This window comes from Plectropomus leopardus, chromosome 15 (assembly GCF_026936395.1).
Source record: "Plectropomus leopardus strain MGB_pleo_1.0 chromosome 15, ASM2693639v1, whole genome shotgun sequence".
Lineage (NCBI taxonomy): Eukaryota > Metazoa > Chordata > Actinopteri > Perciformes > Serranidae > Plectropomus > Plectropomus leopardus.
Genome location: NC_142190.1, coordinates 29,995,580 through 30,021,028, shown reverse-complemented (window position 1 = coordinate 30,021,028; position 25,449 = coordinate 29,995,580). Strand labels below are relative to the sequence as shown.

At 37.9% G+C, this 25,449-nt stretch overlaps 1 protein-coding gene across 3 annotated transcripts in view; it reads left to right on the top strand.

Annotated features, from left to right (window-relative positions):
- The window catches only part of alcama (activated leukocyte cell adhesion molecule a), a 112,126-nt gene that overhangs the window by 72,056 nt on the left and 14,621 nt on the right, over positions 1 to 25,449 (top strand). For all 3 annotated transcript variants that reach the window (XM_088088218.1, XM_042498804.2, XM_042498803.2), the window contains exons 3-9: positions 2,079 to 2,298; positions 7,027 to 7,091; positions 14,658 to 14,745; positions 15,930 to 16,100; positions 18,744 to 18,868; positions 20,230 to 20,362; positions 25,194 to 25,306. In XM_088088218.1, coding sequence (XP_087944344.1) covers positions 2,079 to 2,298; positions 7,027 to 7,091; positions 14,658 to 14,745; positions 15,930 to 16,100; positions 18,744 to 18,868; positions 20,230 to 20,362; positions 25,194 to 25,306 — 915 coding nt within the window. The remainder of the gene's footprint in view (positions 1 to 2,078; positions 2,299 to 7,026; positions 7,092 to 14,657; positions 14,746 to 15,929; positions 16,101 to 18,743; positions 18,869 to 20,229; positions 20,363 to 25,193; positions 25,307 to 25,449) is intronic.

Genomic DNA, 25,449 nt, shown 5'->3' with positions numbered 1-25,449 from the left:
CAATATCTGCCGATAATGATGACGTGCAGATATTATCATACATCTGCATTATCACACAATGTCACATCAGTTTTTACACACTACAGGAGTTAGGAGGACTCAAGACTTATCTGCACTTTTTCAAATTACAGGTGTTGCATTTTTCTATTTTTTTCATTATCTGAGAAATACTGAAATCCACAAAAATATAACCACCAAATGGAATGGGAAGACCCATATATGTAAGCTTAATACAACTGTCATGATTATAGTTTTAGTCTGAATCATTAAAATATGACATATATAAAAAGGTTTTTTGGATAGATGGATGGATAGATGGATAGAAAGGAAGGCAAAAGCACATTTTTGAAGTGTAATTCTTTATTTCTTTTCATTGTTGTTATCACTGCATGCTGATGCTCTGTTGAGGTAAATAAATAGACTTTGAGATGCAGCTCATGGCCTTTAGTGAAGCACATTTGTAGCTGCTCTGACAGAAACTGATTTGCTTGTCTAATTGAAACCAAGGCTGCACCGAATATTGTTGTTTTATAAACATTTGAAGCCTCTTCTGAGGTTTTTAAGATGAGTTTTGAGTGTTTGTCATCATGTATGATGATGTCATCAGCCTTTAAAAAAATCCTTGCACAAAATCCCTGAAAAATAAGTAGTAAATCTGAAATAGATTGTTTTGTTGTTGCTGTGGTTATATCAGTATACTTTATGGTGCTGTTAAAGGCCCCACAGGTGTGTGCCAGTTGTGGTGTCATCTAAAATCAGTTCTTTGGACATTTGAATACTCTTTTTAAAAAAACAATGTGGAGATTAGGTGCAGAATCTGCAGTGGAGTCGAATTTCCCCCATCACTTTCTTAAGATTGCTTGTAGTGTGCAGGAGTTATGTAGACCAAGCAAAATGTATGTCACTGTGCTCCTACACCTACAGTAATGCTACAATAAGCAGCTGACTGTGTAAACATGACCTTCCAGTATAGATACTGTTGATATTTATGGGAAAGGCCCACTAAATGTCACATCCTTTTATGCAGAGGGAGAAGACAAAGCATTCAGTGCCATGCTGAAGAGCTGCTGCTGTGTTGCTGCGTGGGTGTTTTTATCAACCTGTACCCTGCTCTAAATGACTAATGGAAACTATATTTTCTGAAATTGGTCCAATATTGAGCGTGAGTGCTCCAGCCAGGCTGCCATGTGTGTTCACAGGGCTTGTTTTTTGCCACTGACAGGCTCCAATTGTTATTATCAGTGAACAACAACACTATGGAAAGGATCCCTACAGAGAGAGACCTCTTTGTTAAAGAGTAACAACCTTACGCAACTGACTGACCTTAGTATTACATGTGCCTCGTACCACAAGTTTTTGATATTTTTTTTTATTATTTTCAGGTTGTTTTATTTATTTTTTTCCTCCCCTCTTCTATGTTGCACTTGTTTGTTTGTCTATTTGTCTGTTTACAAACCTGTCATGTCACCCGATGTATTAAGCCCCATCCTGTCTTGTCTGTTCTCACCTGTCAAAAGTTTGCTCCTGGACTGTTCCAATTTTGTTCATGACTGTTTAACCCTTAAAAACCTGAGAAATCTAGATTCATTTCTTTCAAAAAGACAGGGAGAAGGCAACACACAACTAAACAAGACATAATATAAAATAAATTTATAGCTTGAATTTTTTTTTTTTAAATTTTAAAATGTTTTTTTCTGTGACATAATTTTAGATATAAAATTACAGTAATTATAAATATAGTTTTGGGGACATTTTCTCAATTTTGGGATATTTTTCTAATTATCCTCCCTTTTTTTAAAACTAATTTTTAAATAAGTTTGTTGACTTGTTGACTGAATTATTTTTTGCAGTTTGTGGGTATCTCTTGCCAAGTTGGTCAATGCCTCTGCATATTTTGAAAAGAAATTAAATAAATTTGCTCAGGTGTTTTTAGGGTTTAAATGAAAGGCATCTGAACATAAGAAAACTGATGATGATCCAGGTTTCAAAGGGTTAAGTAAACTGCTATTGATGAATGAGGACCTGTGCTTTACGATTTACAAAACCACCAAACCTTTCTGTCCTCTCTGTCTCTCCAGGAAAAAGATGATGGCACTCCCGGCGATCTGCTGATCAAACAGGCCCGCAGCGATGAGGTGACCGTTCAGGCCACAGACGATTACGCCCAGCGGGTCAGCATCAATGACAAGCTGAGCCTGCTCATCACCCAGGGCTCGCTCAAAGACCAGAAGACCTTCACCTGCATGGTGGTGTCAGGCGCCAACCTCATGGAGTACCCCGTCTCCGTCCTCGTTCACAGTAAGCTCAATATCTACCCAAAACGCTAAAACGTCCTCATAACTGCATTGTTCAAATTGTTTAAATCAACTTCTCACTCTCTTTGTTACAGGGTAAAAACATCTGTAATAGTGTATGGAACTTCTTATTCTCATTTTTCTCCAAATCCATCGAAAAGCAGGAGTCCCTTGTGACATAAAAGTTTTTCAGTGGTCAGTGTTGGTCTCATCTCTTTCACTTGAAGGTATCGGCATCAGCGACCTTTTACATAAAAGGAACGATGGCAACCTGATGAGGTCAAACCTGTTACACTTGTGTTATACTTCAACACTGCGCAAATCTGAATTGAATGCTGGCAGATAAATGTAAAGACTGCAGCAGGAATAATGATCATGTCCTGATCTCAGAGAAAATTAAATCAGTTTAGGAAAGTCAAACACTGCAAATAATTTTACATTGTTAAGGACAATTGCCTCAGTTTAAAAACGTCCCCAAAAGAAGCTGAAAAAAAAGAAGCGTTTGAACAGTCACACTTATCAACACAGCAACACCCCCTGCCTTTTTTTTTTTTTTAACTTGACTGATTGCAGCAGCAGATATGAAATTTTGAGTTTTAGCCCACGAAACCCTTAAACAGAATTAAGTTAAGCTTAATGTCCTGTCATTTACTGTGTCCAGCGTAATTAGAATAGGCAGTAAAATCCTTTATCAGTGATAAAACTAATGAAAAAAGAAAAAAGGGTGGCCGTCCCTCACCCTCACATTAGTCATTAATTTAGGCTTTCAACTGCAAAATATGTTTTGAGATCAAAAATAAATTTTTTAATTTATTTTTTATTGTATTTATTTTATTTTCTAATTGTGCTCAAAGATAAATCAAATATAAAAGACATCACAATATAAGATAATAATAATTATAATAAGAAAAGCAAAAAGAAAAGATTTATTTAAAAAATTAAATTAATTAAGGAAAAATTAAAAAATGAAGGTGTTGTTTTTATTGTAATACAATCTGACGCAGTGGTACTTGTTATACCATAAAATGATTAATTGCTTGTGTATAGTGAATAATACAGAAGTTAAAATTGAAAACAAACTTTGGTCTAAAAAGAATCACAATTAGATTATATTAAGGCTTTATACAAGACCAAAACATGCAGAAAAGACAAAACAAGACCATCCGTTCATAGGGAGCATATTGGTGATAAATTAAGCTTTATCAAGAAAAGTATCTTAGGAGTGAGATAGGTTTAATGTAAGATTTTAAAGTGATTGGGATTTTTTTGGAAGTATCAGGAATACATTTCCAGATCCTGTCTGGCCAAGTCCAGGGGTTTATCCCCGGTCAGGTGTTCAAGGTCCTTGGACCAAATCCGTTCAATATATAGAGGTCTATAGGAAGATACAGAAAATAATAAATACAATTTTGAGATTAATCCCAGTGTTTAACCTTGTGTAGACCAAATAAAATGCAGGTGATGTGTTTTCAGTGGTTCATGGAACACCATATGCTTTAAGTGATGACCTTCATTGTAGATTAAAAAAAGAAAACGAAAAGAAGAGCCACGTAAATCATATGACAAACAAGTGGACATCAGCTGCTTACAGTGGATCAGAAATGTGCAGCAAAATTTTTTTCCAACACTAGATATCAAACTAAAGCTAGAGTTTGTAGCCTATTAAGTTGCTGTGAGCTGTAAATTCACCACTTCAAAGCTGGAGGAAGCTTCTGTCTTACTTAATTCAAAACTAGGCTTGGGCTGTATGTAATTTTTCTTACCTTCATACCTTACTGAAATTTTACCAGAGTACACCGTATATGACAGCAGCACTCAACAACCCCCCCAACCCCCGACGTCAAGTACACCACTCACTTTTAGCTTTTCAGACTAATAAATATGCAACAGAGACCCATAATATGGTAAGAAAAGTAATGCTCTTACACATATTTTCCTTATTAAAGAGATAAATACAACTGTACACCTTTTAAATTCAACTTCCTCTAGGTCACGGAAGACTGAGGGTTAGTTGTCTCGTTAACTTATACACTTCATTCAAACTCGACAGAAACAAAATAAAACTCACCAAAAATCTTGCTAATGATCTTTATCAAGTTCACTGTCCAACAATTACCAGCTCTGGTTTGGTTGTAATAAACCCTTAATTCATCAAGTTAGATGTAAAAAATAAGGTTATTCCCCACTGCCTGCTGGCCACCTGCTGTTTACAATCCTGTAACTTCTGCCTCCACCACTAGGAGTTGCTGTTTCTTTCAGCTCAGCTGCCTGTTCCACGAGTAGAGACCAGAGACTGAACTAAAATATCTTACATTCAGGATGTCTAAATGCCCTTATATAGCGTAATACTGTGATACCACCCAAACCTATTCAAAACCTCAACTTGTAGGGAGCAACTATTTTGAAAAAGAGTGGTTATACGCACATTGCATAGTGCAAGGCTTTTGGAAAGCTTGAATGGAGAAAGAAGGTAACGTGCACACTTACTCCTTGCCAAACAAATTTATTCAAGATAACATTTCAATCCCACAAAGATCCAAGTGGGATCAAAACAATGTCTTGAATAAATTTGTTTGGCATGGACTAAGTGTGCAGATGTTACTTTCTTTCTTCCAGCAACTTGTATTTTCTCATATTGTACAGCCCTAATTTTTTTAATATATTACCACTGTGATGAAGGTGCAGACATCTTCTGGTGAAAAAGAGTGAATCTGGGCCTTGTTACGATTGCCCAAAAGTCCATGTGAAGTCGGGGAGAGAGTTGGTAGGGTTAACCTGGCGATAAAGTAATCTCTGGCGGGGGCCTCACACCTGCTGGTCTCATACTAACACTGCTCCCTGTCTCGCATGAAGCGTTGAATATTGTGGTTTATTGCATATTTCCATAACAGACCTGTCATGTCTGCATAAAAGAAATAGAAGACACCTGTAATAATCCAAAAGCCATTATATAAACAGATAGAAAAGGCCAGGAAGTGACATTTTTTAAATAACAGTAGCATCTCTCACAGCTGCACCTGAATGATAGATGATGTTGTGAGGCATTATTCTGCAGAAATGCATTTGCAGCTCTCTTTTGAATACTAAAATTGAGATACCAGGCCTGAAATACTACTTATTTAATGCATTCTGCAACGTAATGGTGGGCACATTTAGTCCCCATCAAAAACATAAATTCATGCAGTTTGATCTGTCTTTACACTGTGAATATTGTCATGTTACAAGCTGTTTCTGTGTCATTTCCAGTCACTGATGCAAACAGAAAATTGTTATTGCTTAAACAAAAACAATCACATCTGTAAAGCTTGTTCAAAGATACGTTTGTGACATTTGGAGGTCGTTTTTCTCGCAAACAGATCAGTTTTAATTGCATTAAAACTGACTTTGGATTTGTCCCTTTTGTTTTCCTCTGTGCTTCAGGAAATGCTCTTTTTTTTCATTTCACCACCTAAGACTGCCCATGTATCACCTGCTAATGGACTTTGCTAACCAAGCATGAAATAGGACATGAAGAGACGAGCTCAATGGGCCTTCGAGAGTATTAGGTTATAGTTAACAGAGTCAAGATTAAATTATGTCCCACAGCTTGAATATTAACAAGGCAATAAGTTTGTAGCCAAGCATTTAGATGAACCGGCTGTCTACTTGTCAGTTTCTGGATGTTGCCAGTAAAATATTCTTGTTTGCACTCACTGTGCCCCTCAGTTCTCCTCTTTCACATAATTAACAGTATTAAGAAAAAAAGGGCATTTACAGGGTTCATAGGGCCATGAAAAACTTGGAAAATGCATGGAATTTGCAGATAGCTATTTCTAGGCCTTGAAAAGTTTTGGAAAATGAAATAAAACCTGAACAATTTGGAAAAGTTCTGGACTTGTGTTTCAAAAACCTGTATAATAACACATGATGTGATCAAGGACCATTGAAAATTTGAAAATCCAATGATAATTTCCCTTTTTACTGTTTCTGACTGTGATAAAGGGAATCATTTTAGGTGATTTTTAAAGAAAACATGCCTTTCAAATCCAAACCCATCATTTTTTAAAAGAAAAAAAAAAAAGAAGACAAAAATGCTTTAAGAAAAACAAAATATTGCCAATAAGTTTTAATGGGAAAAAAAATAATGCCAAAAAAAATTAAGTTAAAAGTTTTAAAAAGCTTCAATTTCTTTTCTTTAAAAATTGTCAAAATGTTCAAAAAAAAAAAGAAAAAATGTCCCAAGGTTTTAAAGAAAGTATGCCTCCCAATGGTTTGGAAGGCTTTTTTTTTTTTTAAATCGACAGTATAATAAATACAAAATACAGCCATTTATAGCTGTATGCCCCCTCCCTTAAACCAAAAAAAAAAAAAAACAAACGCAATCCCTCTCCAGTGCTTAAGAAATTATTTGACATGCCTCCCCCTGTTTTGCACCACCACTTCCCTTCTCCGAAATAACAAACTGTCCCTTAGTTATATTTAAATATTCAGCTCTAATCCTGTTTTGAATTCTTTTTTTTTTTTAAATAACATATATTTAAAAATGCTATTATATAGTACTGAAAAAGAACTGATGAGGAGTATCGATGGTTGTGTCAGAGAATGTATGGTTGTGAACATTTGCCTCAAAGTCATGAAAAAATGATTGGTAAAAAATGTGTATGAACCATGAATCAACAACTCTGTGTAAATTGTCTCCGAGTCACTTTTTTTTATGACTCCAAAACCTGATTGTCTGCTTTTGTGTTTGCAGAGAAACCATCTTCAGTTGAAATCATGGACAAGTCTGCAGCCCTGCAGAAGGACAAACTCACAACGGTAAGGTTCACTGCAGCTTTTACATTTTAGTGTCCTGCTCAGTATGAAGCTGTCCCATCACGCCACATGAATTCTGCACACGTAAACGCGTGTGTGGGCTGAGGTATATTTTCATGAACCGTGGTGTCTGCAGTGATACAGACTGAATGTAAATATTAACCCACCCTGGAAACTTGCTGTTTTTCTATTTGACTGAGCTTGTGTATCACATTGTTGATACATGGTGACTAGCGCTCAGAATGTGACAGCAAACCAGTTGAGAGTACTGCATGAGTTGCCATCGTCGTCCCTGGCGGCGGCACACAGGAAGCTGACATGTTGGATAATTTAAACAGTGAGTCCACACAGCCCGAGGCGTTCAAGGAAGTCAAGAAGAGCAGTTGATATGAGATTTGTGACTCAGCTGCAGTGGTGAAAAATGACTGAACTCAATATCAAAAATGTCTCTGACACTGACGTCCAAAACCACAGCCGACGTCAGAATGTGACAGCATATGTGCCAGTGTGTCTCTGGGCTTTACGGACGGCGCATATGGTTCAAATCTCGACTTTCATTCATAGTTAAACACCGACTCCTGCAAGAATTTCTCTCCTTATTTTGCTGTTTATTTTCCCCAAACACACACACATTGACTGTAGTCTAAGTATCAGTCGGAGAAAAACTTTTGAAAAGCTTTGGGCAGCGAATTCTCAGTGCCTCCTCTCTCTAGCAAGCAATGCACATTTATTCCACCACATGCAGCAGCATATACACATTTATTATGGATCAAGTGCTGCCTCTATTGGTATTCCCACCTAAAAATTCAGCTTGTATTGACCAGCTTTGAGCACTTTGTGGTGAAGGCAGAGAGACAGGGAGAGATGGAGGGAATTTGAGTTGATAAGAAAAAAAGAAGTGCGAGTGGAAGCGTGGGATTTCAGTTTTGATAACTTGCAGGAGGGATGATGGAGGGCACACTTGCTTCTTACTCAAGTGGAATTCCAAATGAGAGGAAAGTGTCAGCGGTAGAGAACGCAGCAAACCTGAACTGTCTTAGCTGTGGCGCGGCAGAGGCTGCTTTTCCATTTGCTCGAGAAGAAGTCGGCCCGTGTGTATTTCTCCATAAAGAAATGAAGTGAGTCATGCTGCTGAGTTCAAGAGTTAATGCCAGATGATTCACAGCAGGTACTGTAGCACTATTTGTTTTTTTAAAACCAGTATCAAGCGGGTTATACCTGTAGTTTCTCAAGAACAGAGTGATTTTGAAAGGAAAGTTTAAAGTTAAATATGAAACCAGTTAAGGGATGACATCAGAAACTCCAGCTTCATTCAGCTTTCCTTTTTATGTGCAGGAGAAGGTTTTCCCTTCAGCTGGAGTGTTTAGACAGTTAATTAGGCCATGTTTAGACGAGAATGGCGCCACTAAAACTGGAAAAGTCTTTCCTTTGTGTTTTTTAAAAAAAAAAAATCTGCATTCATTTGATAACATTTTGAGAATGGGCCTTGTGTAAGCTGATCCGCAAAAACAACCTGAAACGCTGTATTATGCATGCCAGGCCATTAGATGGCGCTGTAACTTTGTAATAACGCACAGAAAAAGGACACCATGCCCATGCAAAGCTTGACTGTGAAGTCACTATTCTCACAGGATCGGCACATTGCTAGTTTACACATCAAAAGATTACACTCTGAAACCTGATATAATAATTTTTCATTTTCAGGCTGCCAAAATATTGTTGTCCTGTGAATGAAATGCCAAATTGTAACAAAAGTTTTTGAACATTAAGTACATATGTTAATAAAGTTAATATTAATTATACTTACTGAAAACATGTCAATTTCAAAAATACTCCCATTTATCGCAAAAAAGTTTTACGTTTGCGTGAGGTGGTTTTTCAGGTGATTCGAAATAAACATATTTTGCAAAACTGCAAAATGGATTTTTTTTCGCTTTTATAGGTCATGTAGGCTATAGGTGTCATTGCATTTCATAACTCTTGAAAAGTTGAACAGATCATCTTGAATTTTTGAATCCACAGTGAAATCGTGGACTATCAACTCCCAGAAATTCCTCATACGTGGCCGCTCCCACGTATAAGGGAAATAATATGGTTGTATGAATGACAGCTAGTACGGTTGCTGCAATAGAAATACACCTCCTAATGTTTTAAAATCACATAACATCACTCAGTGGATACGCAGTTACCTCACAACTGTGTTTTATCGACATTTCAAAAATGTCACTTGAGTTTTGCACAAAGCTGTAATGGAAACCTGTCTACTTACACGTATGCATATAAAGATCCACATGTACATACATATTAATTACATAATTATATGTGCGTCTCATCCTCCATCACCCTTTCCACCCCCTTTAGTTTGTGTTTGTGTGTGTGATTTCATGGTGGCTTTCTGCTTTCTCTAGTTTGCCTCCATCAGGCACCAGACACATTACACTCAGTATTGCTCTCACATAACTAATTGACTGAAGGTGACAGAGCAACTCTGAGCATACGTTGTGAATAATGCTGTTTTTACACTTTCATTTTCACAGACTCACAGTGTGACAATTGCAAAGGAACAACAGTTAAATGTAGCAGATGTTATGAACCTGTGTGGGATAGTCAAATGAGTATATAATGCAGTGAAGTTGATCCAAATGACGAGGTATATGAAGATAAGGTGTGTTTTAGGATCAGAATGGGATGGAGGTGGAGTGGGTTGAAGATAGCAGCTTGCTGAGGCAGAGTGCAGAGAGGTGATGGTGGATGGCAGGCTCCACAGGACAGGTAGACGAAGGCGAGTGGTGTTTGCAGGCACTAGAGCTTGCAGGACCGCAGGCACATCCACTGTAGCTGAGACAACAATCTGGCAAAGAGTGAGAGAAGAGGGTTCATGTACTGGAGGAATGATGAGCTGAGTGCTGTCAGATATGTTGATCCAGGAGACAGGCAGGAAAGTGCAGAGAGAGAGCGAGAGAGAACACAGACAGCGAAGCACAGGAAGAGAAGGAACTCGAGAACACCGAGGCACAGAACTTTGAAAATGTAGCTTACTATACACTGCAGCGACCCAAACAAAAAGACTTTCCACCCTCTTACTTTTATTTTATTTAATCTTGATTTATTGATTATTACTTATTTTATTTCAAATGTGTTTATCCTCCCTTTTTTTATTTTCTTTTCTCTTTATTTTACTCTAACTTACGTCAGTCATTATTATTAACTGATTCGTGGTTTTCATATTTGTATTTATTTCTCAACCTCAGATAAGAAGGGCTTTTGGTGGGCTGGTGCGAGTTCATTTTTGGGAGAATTTGTAGCGTCTCTTAATGCTAAGAAAATATGTTCCAAAATAAAAGGAAAAAAGAACACCCAGGCACAGCCTTGACTTTGATAGAGTGCATTCTTTTTTCTTTTTAGAATTTTTTTTAGGCTTTTACCTTTATTGTGATAGGACAGTACAAGCAAGAAAGGGGGAGAGAGAGGGGATGTCAAGCAGCAAAGAGCCAAGGCTGGAATCGAACTTGCAGCCGCTGTGGCGAGGACTTAGCCTCTGTACATGGGGCGCCAGCTTTACCGAGTGAGCTACTGCGCTCCCCCAGGGTGAATTCTTCCACCAAATTCGCTACACACAGCCAGATTTTTTTGGAACAGTTCAGAAGTTTAATTAGAGGGGAAGAGGATCAGTGTCTCCCCTGGGTTGACTGCTTTGGGGTGGTGGATGAGCCGTCGGGTATGTAACCCAATTAATTACAAGGGGTGTAATCACAAGTTTCATCGCAGTATTATCATTGATTAAATCAACTTCACTAACTCACATGAAACACGGCTTAACAACAAATACGTTCAGATATTACCAATATAGATCCAGGAGAAGCATTTCCTCTCTGACAGCCCGGATGGATCAAAGCGTGTCTTTCTGTGGCTGTCAGAGGCTGCAGCTGTATCAGCAGCAGAGCTGATCTGGCCTGACCAGCTTCACTTCCATCAGCATCACAGCTGCCAGCATCCTGGACACTATCCCCAGATTCAGGTTGAGCAGTACATTTAAAAATAAAATGCCAGTATTTCAGCTTGATGCTCAGACGTTTGCAGTGTCTGTCTATGACTTTTGTTTTGTTTTTTGAGGGGAAATTGCTTTTGTTACATGAAACATAACAATTTGTCATCAGCTTAAGTAATGTTCACTTCACCAGTCTCTCCTCTCTCCTCCTGTGTTTGGCTTTGATTCACTGAAACAAAGCAGAGAGAAGGTGTGTGTTTTATAGTGAATAGGTACTGGTATGTGGACGGTTACCCCCTTGAAACCTGAGCAAAAGGGCTTATTTTTTTTTATATTCTTTATTATTTTTCTTCTCTTTTTTTCTCCAAAAAATTAAGAAGAGGGTGACAGGCAGCAAAAAAAAAAAATGAAAGAAACATAATGTAATCTTGTAACATTATGTTAAATATATCATTAATTCATATCATCATAAAATCATAAAATCATTAATTCAAAGTTTCATATTGTTTTCTGGACATTTTTCCCATTATTTGTCTATCTTATATATCTTTATAATCCACAACAGCTAATTTTCAGGTCATTTCTTTTTCACCTTTTATATGTATGTATGTATATATATATATATATATATATATATATATATATATATATATATATATATATATATATATATATATATATATATATATTGCAGTTTGTGGGACAAGAAATGTTCCACAAGTTTCTCATTATGTTTTTTTCATGTTATTGAAAGAAACCAATTTTCTCAGGTTTGACAGGTTTAAATGCTAGTTCGAAGGCGTCTGAATGCAGCACAAGAAAACTGATGTCGACTCAGGTGTTAAAGGGTTAATCATTTCACAACCAGAAACCATGGATTACCAGAACCTTCTGGAAAAATGGAATTATAAAGCAGCAGCCAACAATGAAAAAACATGAAAAAGTTGGGACCAAATTAAAGTGCAAAAGATAAAAAGCATGGTAGGATCACATTTTACCTTGTATGTGGATAAGTGAAGGAACATTTCTGAACAGCACTGCAGAGAGGCAGCTGCAAATGTAATACATTGATTTTGGAGTGAAAGAGTATTTGGCAATATTTTTGGCATCACCCCTTTGAAACCTGGAGCGACATCACTGTCTTTCTGCTGCTTTGTGATGCCTTTCACAAGTTCTTAAACCTTATTTGTTCATTCACTTATTTTACTTATTTTTTTAACAAAAAAATCAGGTGTTTTCTAGTATTTGTTATATTTTGGTCATTTTGTCTTGTGTTGCTCATTGCCTTCTTCCCATGTCTTTGAAAGAAATAAATCAAATATGCTTAGGTTTCAAAAGTGTTTTTTAGGCCTGACAGCCTGCCACAGTTATAGAGGAAGCACTGGAGATAGTGTAGATTGAGGTCTTCTTTTTCCCTTAAATGTGATTGTGTATAATGCATTTGGGAAAAAAGTCAGTCTGGTGTGAGAGAGAGAGAAGAGCGTCACATTGTACTGTGCTTGCTTGATAAGTCATTTATACAGAGCTCTGCTCCTGGACTTACAGTATATTAGAAGCTCTTTGTATTGCTGTAGACTGTCAGACGATGGATGGTTGCCGGGGGATTTTTGATTAGCTGACTCAGGCAGCACATTCTGGCGTCCTCTCTCCTCCTGTGGTCAAGTTAGATGTCGTTACATTTCTCAGCCTTGTCCGTTAGATGAATTGGGCGTTTTTGGTTGAAATAAAGGATAAAGCACAACTGAGTCTGTGGAATTTGTCAATGTAGGGAAGCTAAAGAAGCTCTTCTGCACTTCTCTGGATGACAACGAAAGCCTGCACATGAATTCACACACACGTCTCTCCGAAAAAAATGCAATAAGCTCCTGATTTTCCCTGCTTCACATACCTAATGAGCATAATATACCTGCAGGGGATTCAAAGAGTTGTTGATCAATGCCGACAACTCAACAGTGATCTCGATCCCTTCCTGCTCAGCTGTGCACTGCATCTCAAGACTTGCTCTCCACCTACTGGCATTTTCAACCGCTCAGTGATTGATGACGCTGTTATTAGAGAGAGACCAGCAAAAATAAATAACAAATCTGCTACGAAGCTAAAAAGCCTCAAGCTGAAAAAAAAGCTAAAGCCAGAGCAAAATTATGATTATGATATTTCAAACAGTGATATATCATCTCTTTACAAAGCAGTTCAATTAATTTGTATTCCTGAATCGAAGATCGACCTGAAATGCGTTGACTGTCAGGCTATTAACACTGCAAGTCAGCATGTTTATCTGTAGTTGAGATGAATGCAGTAAAGCTTTATTACACTGTAAAACTGTTTTTCAAGGCAGTCGGTTTAAAGTAAAATCAACTAGTCAGATTTTACTGTGTACTTTTTAGGGCTGCACTCGACTCAGATTTATGTCAGACTAATGGGGCTTATAATGCATTATAAGAACCTATACTCCACTTATACACACATCAGCAATCAACTGTAGTAAGGACTCATATTTTGCTAAAACAGTCCATGCTGTATCTTAAGTTATAATCGTATTTGTTAAGTAAAGTGTGATACATATTGATGCATCTAAAATAATGCAGGCTCCATAATGTTTCATTGTTGGTGTTAAGTGTAAGGCATTTCCACGCATTTATACGAGGGATTATTGCCTTTCATACACAAGAACACTTAGAAAATACATTTAAAAGACTGAAGTCTGAAATATCTTGCGTTAAGAACTTTAACATATTCTTGATTTTTCAATGAGGGAGAAGGAATCGGTGTATTTTTAAGAAACAAAGCAATTAGACTTTTTATGGAACAACCAAAAGAGGTTAGTGCTTCTACTGCTGTTCGCTTAACAGAAGCCTCAGACATGTTTGTGGCGAGCTGCCGTTATTCAGAGGTACAGGTTGTATTGCTGGATATCAAGCAGCACAGGCGGTTTGGGAAAAGGAATGTTCTTATGACTCACTCATTGTTGGGTTCACACAGTGTATCTTTGCTACCGTTTCTGACCTTCAATCCTGAGGATGTAGCAACGGGACTGCGTGCTTCTGTACACAAAAACTAATTCATCCTAAATGAGTAAGTTGTTTGTCTTTTCTGGCCGACATCCAACATTCTCCTGATAATGTTGGAGGCAGACATTAAATTATACAACTCTAGGACAGAGGAATTAGGGCTTCGCTGACAGGGGTTTTAGAGCGAGGCTGCTAAAAGCAAATATTTTTTTCTTTTTCCCTTTGCAGTGTTTCCTTATTTGTTTTTCTTCTTTTGGTGAAACGGCCTCTGAAGTCATGTTTATACTACTATCCACATTAAAAACACAAGATGATGTTAAATGACGTATTTTTGTGTGAAAATTGTTGCAATTAGAATTAATTAAAAGTTTCATATTCAATTAATAAAGCTCAAACTGTGATAGCTCCACACTGACAGTGAATACTGATGGAACTAGACTGAATAAAATAAATGTATCCGTCAAGTTCTCCTGCACCTGCTTCTTAGCATTTTCAATTAGTCTCATGAATATGAGTGTGAATATTTCATTGTTTTATATTTCATTGTTTTGTTCCCTGCTCTGTTTTTTTCAGGTGGGAACATGTTTTGCGGCAAATGCAAACCCCGCAGCTACGATCACATGGAAGAAGAATGGAAAGCCCCTGGTAGCTGATGGGAAAGGTGACACATCACATGCTGTTTGCTGACAAATCCAGAAAATGTCAAACAGTGACAACACACAAAATGCTGTCACACGGAGATCCCCTTGGGGGCCAGCAAGTGTTCTTATAAAGTGACAGGAGAGCGAAAATGAAATCATAGCGTACCGTATTTAACTAAGACAAGAGTTTAAACAATAGACAGAAGAAATATGACATTCACTGTTGTTTCCTTGTCACCAAATGATGCAGTAATAGGATACTGCATTTTGACTTTTTTCATTTGAATAGAAGAACTCTTGGTTGAGACGGTAACAGCTGGAGTTAACATTATGTAAAAGTTTAGTATTATCCTCCAGGAGCAACCAGGGAGTACCTGATAGTAAAGACAATCATATAACTGTTCCTAATAGGTAACTTAGACTTAAATACTTTTCTGTGATTACTAAATGAATGGTCTGATACAATTAACCCAGCATACGGCGGGGCAATATGGTCTACATTAAATATTACAATATTTTTTGGCTCTATCCCAAGACACGATATATTATATCTCAATCTGAACTATTATAGAGTAATAAAATACAAAACTACTACATAAAATACAATTGCAATAAAGTCAAATTAGGTACAGTTACAATGAAGTTAAAATAAAGTACTGTTGTAATGACGTTAAATAATTTACTGTTATAATAAAGTTAGATAAAGTGCCATAATAATACTGTTAAATAATTTACTGTTGTTATAATAATGTTAAATAAAGTACTGTTACAGTAAAGTTAAATAAAATACTGTTATAATGAAGTTAGATCATTTACTGTTACAATAAAATAAAATAAAGTACTGTTATAATATAGTTGAATAATTTACTGTTATAATAAAGTTAAATTAAGTACTATAAAAGATCAATAAAGTTATGTTACAATTAAGTTAAATTAAGTACTAGTAACTTATAATAAAGTAATTAAAGTATTCATAATAAGATTCAGTGAACTATTGTTATAATGAAATAATCAAAGTGGAACCACCGCTTTTATTCGAAGGCACCCTGCTCGTCTCGGGCCAGAAGAGTTGATGTTTTTGTTGTCTGTGTGTGTGTGTGTGTGTGTGTGTGTGTGTGTGTGTGTGTGTGTGTGTGTGTGTGTGTGTGTGTGTGTGTGTGTGTGTGTGTGTGTGTCATCTGCCTGTGCATCCCTTTCTCTGCAGCCGTCATAATCACTCCCAGCTTGAAGTTGGATCCAGCCACAGGCCTATCCACCACCACCTCCACCCTCCAGTACGCAGCTTCCAAAGAGGACGCCACCGCAGTCTTTGCCTGCATGTCCACACATGAGCTGGCCACTGAGGAGGCTAACCTGGAGCCCTTTCCTGTTCACTGTAAGTGGAACACAGCGCCGCCATCAGGATCCATAACTGTATTGCACCTTCTGTTTGTTCTTGACCTCAGACAGTGTTGTCAGGAGGACTGAGCGGGGCCCGCTAACAGATTCAGACTGTTTCTCCAGTCCATATTCCATATTCAGCAGCAGGGAACACTTCATTTTTTAATATATACTAGTTGTTTAAACTATAGAGTGGCTGCAGAGATGTAAACCATCCTATTAAGACATAGACATACATAAAAAATGAAAATTTCCATATTTTCAGTCTATCAAGTTGTGTCCATGAATATTCACATGCCTTTGAAAAGACAGTGAAGATGCATACTCACTCTCTGTCAGCTCTCAATTACAGCAGCAGAATGTCTAAAATGCAAGTGTAAAATGCATCAGACATGCCCATAAATTATTCACACTCCAAATACACCATCAAGATAAGAATAATGCTCCTCAGGCTTCTTTCTGATTAATGTATTTAAAGGATAAGTTTAATTAGTTTAGTTAAATGGTAAATTGACTGTATGCAGCGCCTTTCAGCCTTACTGGACAAAGCACAGGGATCAAACCACAAACCTTGTGATTTAAGGAGGACCCGCTCTACTTCCTGAGCCACAGCCGCCTAATTAAATTCCTCTCAATACTGGACTGATTGGATGACAATAGCAGCCTCCCTAATTCACATGTGGGAATTACTGTGAGTTGTGAATTTCCTATTTAAACCCTGCAAACTGCTCTGATTAGCCAACTCTAGTAGTAATTTCATAGAGAGGGAAGCAAATCAGGAACAATTCCATCAGTGAGGTTTTAATACAGCTACAGTATGAAATTGCCTCAGAACAGAAGGACCTATTGAGCAACTTATAAGCTCTGAAATAGGGGATTAGTCCTAGGCACCTTCAGTGTCACCCCAGAGTCTTCAGGTGTACATCATCCACAGAGCATTTTTCTTTAACAGGAAAGCGGTGGCAGGGCTCTGTGGAGTGCTGAATTCCAGTGCTTCATTTTCTTAAAAAAAGAAGCGCTCCCAGCTTCTTCTTTTTTTAAGATATACTGCATGTGCTTTTTGTTTTTCATGACAATAATATCTTGACACTCTGGTGATAAAATTACCATTATGGAATGGTGATAAAGCACATCACTCACCAGCAAGATCCAGTGTCTGCGGGTCAATCTGCTCCCACAAATTGGCTTTTCTGTCTTTGTTGTGACAGTTTCTGGCCATAGACTGTATAAATAATGGATGTAGCTACCGTGACATCACTCATTGGTTTGTGGACTCAAGCTCAGCATTTCACCCATCATATCTTGTTCTTTTTGGAGCCAGAAGTGACCATATTTGAGCGGGAGTGTGGAGCTGTGTAGGACAGAGGGATGGATCACAATGTAACAACACCTGTCGGGGGGCCGGCACTAAAATATGCAGAACTTTAAGCCTTGATAAAATAAAAACAGTTTGAGTTATGTAAAAATTCACCCCCCGTACAGTTGTCATGAATGTTAACAATAGCTACAGAGACCAAAAACATTTTTTGTACTTAACTATAAACATGTTTATTTCTGCTGTAAAGTTGGGTTTTTAACATGGGCAGCACGAGGTTTAACTGTTTAGGAGCCAGCCTCAAGTGGCCATTCGAGGAACTGCAATTTTTGTCACCTTAAAACTACATGGGCCACAACACTTTATATTCTTATTTGTGATTAGCCCAACCTCACTCCCATCTTTTGTTTTATTGGTCTTTATCAACATTTTGTTTCAGAAAGTCCATGAAGCTCCTTGATATATTTTCAAAAACTGCCAGCTTTCCTTTTGTGATATATGCTAGTTTTTCCAAAGCAACACATTCTGATAAATGCTTAATGAATGCTTCATACTTGGTTTGTTCACCTTTTTCCATCCTATAGCTGTTGCTTTCTTAGCTTGTAGTGCACGATCACTCTTCTTGGTAATAAAATTACCTGGATAAATACCCAAGATAAACAAATTTGGCCAACAAGGGATTTTTGGCGAGCCATGTCAAGTCATGACTACCCATAAGCAGTGAAAGAGTTTGCCTTTTGCATTATTACATATAAAACCTGTGTCTGGTGTATTGCTGGCTTGAGATGTTTGTTGATTGAGAAGATGGAGGTGTGTCGGGTTGAACAGCTTGTCGAGGGAGGAGGTTTATTAGAAATCTCTGGAAACTTCGCACAATGGTGACGCAGTGAGCAAGGATTTTTCAGGATTTGAGAGTTTTGGCGAAATTAATGGCAGTGCAGTCATTATGTTCCTGATCACATCCGTGAACTTTGACGAGCAGATGGAGTGGGAGGCTCGGATCAATAAATGAAAGCTGGGATCTTGGAAAGCCTCAGCAGTGGCAGGTTCATGAGGGAATTTCCAATCTGTGAGCTACTGAGGCCACTTTTTTTTTTTTTTTTTTTTGGCAAGTTTATTCCTGGATAAGCCGGGTGGTCTACACGCATGGCTGATCAGATGACAGATTGGGTCACCTTTCAGAATGTAATGGAAGATTGTTTGATAGCAGCATGTATCTGTGGTGATTTATTTAGAGTATTGTATTATTTGGATCAGTAGAATGTAACTATGAAGCTTAGATGCTCATGCCTTCTCTATTTTCTTCTCTTCTGAACCTCTCAGATCCATCGGAGAAGGTGAGCCTCCAGATTATGTCCAAAGGACCCATCATTGAAGGAGATAATGTGACATTGAAGTGTCATGCTGATGGAAATCCTCCACCCAGCTCCTTCTACTTCCACATCAAGGTCAGTCAAAACCCAAAATTCAACCTCAAACAGTGTTCTGTCGTCTGCTCTGTAATAACAGTCAGTCATGGAGAATTACGCCATTGCTTTACCATCCAGATTGTGGCCACCATTTTTTTACCACTTACCACAGGCTTCAATTTTCTCTCCTGAAATAGTCTCAAATATGAAGAAGATATTGTACATAATAGAATATGGTGATAGTTCAGTTTCAAGTGTAGTACTTGCCTGCTTTGGAGTTACTGCCAGAGGTGCAGACACAAGTCAAATAACTTGGACTCGAGTCAAATGAGTTATAAATTTAATGACTTTAGACTCGACTAGACAAAAAAAAAAAAAATGCAAAGAAAACCTTGCAATTCAACTTAGACTTCAACACCAGTGACTTGATACTTCACTTGAATTGGAGCCTTTTGAATCAAAAATACTTGATAGCTTCTCCAAAAGGCCAAATATTATAAAGTCTGTTGTTTAAAAAGTGTGCCACATATCACTTTATTTCCTGTCATTTCCTGAATCACCTTTCATTAACTGCATTCTTTCTCAGTAAGTTGACAGTTTCCCAGATTTACTTTGTTTGAACCAATCTGACAGCATCTAATCAAGTTGCACGAGACAACCACGAAAAACTAACTTTACTGTGTGAAAGTTAGAATAAAAGATAGCAAAAATTATTTCATTCACATACAAAATCCCTTGAAACCTGTTTTATTATTTTATTGCTAATTTTTGACCATATCTTGTGAAGTTGCTTATTGCCCTTTCCCCATGTGTTTGAAATCTGGGCACATTGGTTTGATTTCTTTCAAAGTGTTAAACTGTCATAACATTTGGTGAAGAGCCAGTATGACTTGTTTAGGACTCGAAACTCAAAGTGTAGGACTTGGAGCTTAACTTGGCACTTGCCTTTCTTGACTCGGGACTTGACTAAGGACCTCCCTGTTTTGACTGGGGACTTGATTCAGGACTTTCCTGTCTTGACTTGGGACATTGTTTAGGACTCACAACTCAAAGTTTAGGACTTGAGACTTGACTTGGGACTTGGTTTGGAACTTGTCAATCTTTGCCTTGGGACTCGACATGGGACTTGAGACTGACTTGTGACCTTTAAAACAATGACTTGGTCCCTCCTCAGGTTATTGCTGTATGTTTTAAACCCCTGTTTGTCTCATCAGTGTCACTTCAGGTAAAAGAATTTAATTGCATGTCTCAATGTCAATGACTCGTAAGAAATTACTCATGTCTTTGTCCTGTCTTCTGTCTTGATGTCATTCTCTTTTGCTGTAATGCGTTTAGAATGACAGAAGCTAATAGTACCCCTCTCCTCCTTCTCCCTCCCCATGCTCCTCTGTCTCCACCAGGGTCGGAAATTGCTGGTGGAAAATTCGGACACCTACACTTTGACTGCCATCAGCAGAGACGCCAGGGGTGAATACAAATGCTCCCTGTCTGACAACGAGAAAATGGAGGATTCCCAAAACATCGTTGTTAGCTGTGAGTGCTGGTGACACATGCAGAGCCTTACATACTGTACCACAACAAGGTCACAAAGACACAAACCTCCCGCTTTGCATTTGCCTCGAGCCACGGCTGCTCTCCCAAAACTCCTCCACGCTCTCTGAGCCTTGATTGAAATTTCCTCCATTTCCTATATATAGCAAGGCACATTTATACACTGTAAATAAAGTCATGGGAGCAGACTAATGGTAATCAAATTTTAACTTTGAGAGCCCAGCCCTGGCAGGGAGGCACATTGTGGAGTGCCAGGCTGGAAGGAGGAGAAGGAGGAGAACTAATTAGAAATTTCTGACACAGAGTGAGCAAAAGTGTTTGGGAGAGCGAGGAGCTCAGGCAACTGATAAGCTGTTTTTCCCTCCTACCATCCAGCAGCACTCCCTCAAGTAATTACTCCCTTCTTCCCAGGTGTATGTTTCCGAGCCTTCAGTTCAAATGGCTCCTATCATTGTTACAAAAAAATGCGTCTGACACATCTCCCCTCCTCTCTGTCCTGTACCGCAGCTTCAGCGCAGTTCACACATCTTAAACAAAGAAGTGTTTCTTCAGCTCCCAACTTTTAAATTGAGTTTGTGGCTGAGGGAAGAAAACAATAGCTCTCTAAATTGGAAATTGTTTGAGATATTTTTGTGTTTGTGAGTGTCTCATGCTCTTGTAGAAAAGAAAAGTTGCTGTTGCTCCGGCGAGCTGGCCCACAGAAACATAAATGTCCTCCGACAGCGAGTACCTAAACATTTACCATCTCTTTGTATGATGTGATTTTTCTCCCTTTTACAAGATAAACTGCACCCCCAAAACAGCAGCTCCTGCACTCAATCACATATTTTTTATCTACTTTCACAGGAAGAAGAAAAGTAAGTTTCAATAGCGCACTGGATGAGCAAGATATTATTGTGATGCATTATGTTTTATTTCAAACAGCATCATGCCACTCTAATGTATAATTTTTAGACAGCATGCCGGCATCATGAAAGCAAACGTGGCATGACGTTTAACACAATATTCAACAACATAAGATTTGCCAACTGTGGCATAACATGGCAATAACAATCTTTAACAATCCCTGTTATATGCCGATTGACTTTGCTCGAAGGTTAAGGAGCTCCCGAATTTCATTTTTTCTTCAATTTGAGGATGTTTACCGCCTCTGTGTTTCTTCTTTAAGTTAGCCAATAACTGTTTTTAGTTGTTTTTTAAATCTTCCACAGTGGGTTGCACACAAAACACCTTGTCAAAACAGAATATCTCTGCTGGTGTGCGCATATGAGATCTGAGTGGACAGAACCATACTTACGCGCAGAATAACGCTGCTCGCAATAGCCTGAGAGGAAAAAAATATGTTTTGAATCTGAACTACTGTCGGTGCTGTCCTGCTCTCGACTTTCACCTGCTTGCTTCCTAGAGAATTGTATTCTTTTTGACAGTAAGTGGGTGGACCCAGTCTCTGTAGAAAAGAGCCAGACAGGAATAAAAAAAGAAAATAACGCTTAATATAAGAAATGTCTGATTTATTCTTACTGGAGATAATTTATCCTCTTATGTTAGAGGTGTTAAAATATTTCCTCTTTGCTGTTATAGAAATATTGCAAAAGTTAACTTGATTTTTTTTTTTTTTACTGTATTACTATATGTAGTTTGTCCATGTCTTGTTGCTGTAGATGGCAGATGCTATTGCTATATGCTATCAGGCAGTTCCGTCCGTCCTTACAGAGACAACAGCCAATCAAAAAAGATGGTAAGGTAACCAGTTATTAAGGGATACTACGGCAACTGGGTTCACCCTCTTACTGTCAAAAAAGAAACACCACTAGTGAGCGAGCAGGTGAAACTCAAGAGCAGGAGAGCACTTACAGTAGTTGTTCAGATTCTGTGCGCTCAAAATATGATTTTCTCCACTAGGGCTTTAATATGTTCTTGCAATCAGAGATATTCTGCGCGCAAATATGGTTCTGTGCTCTCCAATTTTATTTGTGCGTACGCGAGCAGAGATATTCTGCTCAATATTAGTGATAGGAATTTGTCTTTATACACTCCCATCCCTCCCATGGTCCCATCCTTCTGGCTGTCCCTTTTATACAAACCGCAGTTCAGTGCTGTTACTACCTGCAGGCTCAAAGGCGAGAAAACTCTGTCCCTCGATTCTTCTGTCACACCTGTTAGACTGAACAGTGAGGCATTGTGACGGTTTGAACAGGCAGTGTAACAGGACTTAGTGTCTTCGGGTTAGGATTCTTTTAGTATTCATAGTTAAGGCAAATTATCTGCAGAGGTCTCCTCCTCTTGAAAACAAATGGACCATGTGATTTAAGCAGTGAAAACAAAGTCCAAAGAAAAGTCATGTTAAAAATCTGTGTTTTTCCAATGCTGTTCGGCATGGCTGATAACCTGGCATGGGATGACATAAAATCCTTTAGCGTCTTGCAGACAACCACAACCATGATTCGTGCAGATTCAGGAGGATTAACGGGATATCCAATGACCGACACTGACAGTGTCCTTGATTAAAATGATAAATATCTCTGGGACTGAACATTAGTAGAAACATTTTGGATAGTGTAAGAACACAACTCAACAAAATGTGTAACAATGGTCTAGTTGTTTGAAGACTTTCTAAAAAAAAAGTTACAAATAATATCTTTCACTGGGGAGCTCATATCTGCTACCATTACCTGGAAGCATCATAATGACGTGTTCATGTTATATCTCCTGTAAAGATGTTTTGCTGAAAACATGTCAGCCTCCTCATGGTAATAATGACCAATATGTTACATGAGACTGTGACATTTTAGCCCAATATCACTGCAGAATTATGTCAACATCAACTCAAAATATAGCAGAAGATTCACCAGTAATGCTGGCTTTATTTTATTTTTTAAATTTTGTTAACTAGTGTGTTTGTCCATAGCTGAATATCTGATTTTTTTGAAAGTTTAAATTTCCGAATTTAAGAACTTTGTACAATCTGGGAGATACAAGGTGTGCATGTAAAAGTCCTGTTATATATTTCAGGAGGTTTTGAAAAAAGGTCAGAATAGAATAAGGTCATCTATCCAGTACTTCTACAAAATCTGGCTGTAAAATTCTTACATATTCCACCCAATTGGTCTAGAGCCCAATGAATACACTCCTCTCAAGGCGAAGACAGAAAGTAATCTTTTCCATAAAATAAATATCATTTACTTTATGTATCCACTCCTATATTGTTGGGGGTTTTAGGAAGCAACCAGCACCTTCTGAGAGCTTTTTTGCAAGCAGAAATCAAAATACCAAACATATATTTATCAGAGCGCTTTGCCCGAAAATCAACATGTCCTAAGAAAAGTGTGGTAAATTGCAAGGGCAGATCAATATTTGGTATTCTTGTTAATGCCTTGTGAAATTCTGCTCGAAAATACCTAATCACTGCACTCTCCAAGATTACATGCCAATGGTTGGCTTCCTGAATCCCACATTGTCTCCAACATTTGTCTTCCCCTCCATTAAAATGTGCCTCCTGCCGTGTGAGTTGCTGCATTTCCATTGGAATTTACACACATTCAGCCAGTCCTCATTTGATATTAAGAATTTCCTTCTCTTTCCCATTTTTCTTAAATGTATTCTGTAGAATGGGGATTTATTATCGTAAGGCTTATGTAAAGTTTAGAAATAGCACCCTTATTTGAGACATTTTTAGAGGCGGGTGACTGTAATTTTAAGTATAAATTACTCACACTCACTTTTTCTTGGACTATTTTCTGTGGCACTTAATCCACATTCACATTAATCCACATTTGGTGCTCTAGTGAGTATTTATGGCAGCAGGATGGTGTATGTGGGTTTGAGTCAAATAAACGAGAGTGTGCACATTCATGGCAATGAAGGAATATGTCACCTTTTACAATAGTGTGGCTCGTTGATGTTTTGGTAACCCTTTGAAAGCTGAGCTAATTTGCTTGATTTATTTCAAAAACATGGGAAAAATGCAAAGAGCAACATCAGACGAAATTAACCAGAATTAAGCAAAAAAAAAAAAAGTAAAAGAAAAATATCTAGAACACAGGAAATAAAAGAAAAGAAAGGTAAAAAAAAAAAAGAGAACAAATTGACCAGAAAAAACACTCAAAAAATAATAATTCTGTAAAATAATTTTAAAATAAATAATTATGATCATTATAGAAATTCATCATTATAGATTTTTTCCCCAGCTTTTAAAAAAAGGAAAATCCCCAAATTATTAGTTTCTTTCATTCTGTGAAACACTTACTGCCAAGTTGCTCATTGCTTTTTTCTTATGTTTTCAAAAGAAAGCAATATCAATTTTCTCAGATTTCAAAGGTTGAAATAATTGTTAAAGGCATCTGAATGCAGCAAAAGAAAAGTGATGTTGCTCCAGGTTTCAAAGTGGTTGTTGGACTTTATGGAGCTCTTAGGCACAGAGGAAGAAGACATAAGACTTTAGATATACACACAATACTTGTGAATAGAGAGATTACTGTTGGTTGTAATTGTTGGAATTTGCTTGTCCTCTCAGAAGCTTTCAGTCTCAGATTGATGTAGGAGGTGTCACCTTGAAGTGAAGTCTTGTCTTTTACTCTGGTTAAATGGATACATTTTCAACAGACCTATATTCTGTAAGCAAATACAGAGATGATGTCTCATCTTTTTGATTTTTTTAAATCAATGTGATGCTTTGGCAGATGTATTGAACACATTAAAAAAAAAGAGGAAAAGAAAACCTTCAAGGTCCCACATCATAAGAGCTTTGCTGCCTGCGATAAGAAGCAGCCATCCAATATCACTCAACATCCTTTTTTCTGTCTTGTTTTCTCAGACATGGACCTGAGCCTGACTCCCACGGGGAAGGTTGTGAAGAGGGTCGGGCAAGCCTTGCCTGTGAGTGTGGAGAGGAGCCCCTCGGATGAAGCTAAAGAGTCATGGACAAAGGTAATGGTGCTGGGGTTAGTCGATCGGTTATAAGTGGCATCAAAATATAGAAGAAAAAGAAGGCCAAAGCTGACTGCAGAATGTCACTCTGAGCTGTTATACAGTGTGAACAGTAGCTGGATGCTGATGATTTCTTTTCCTTC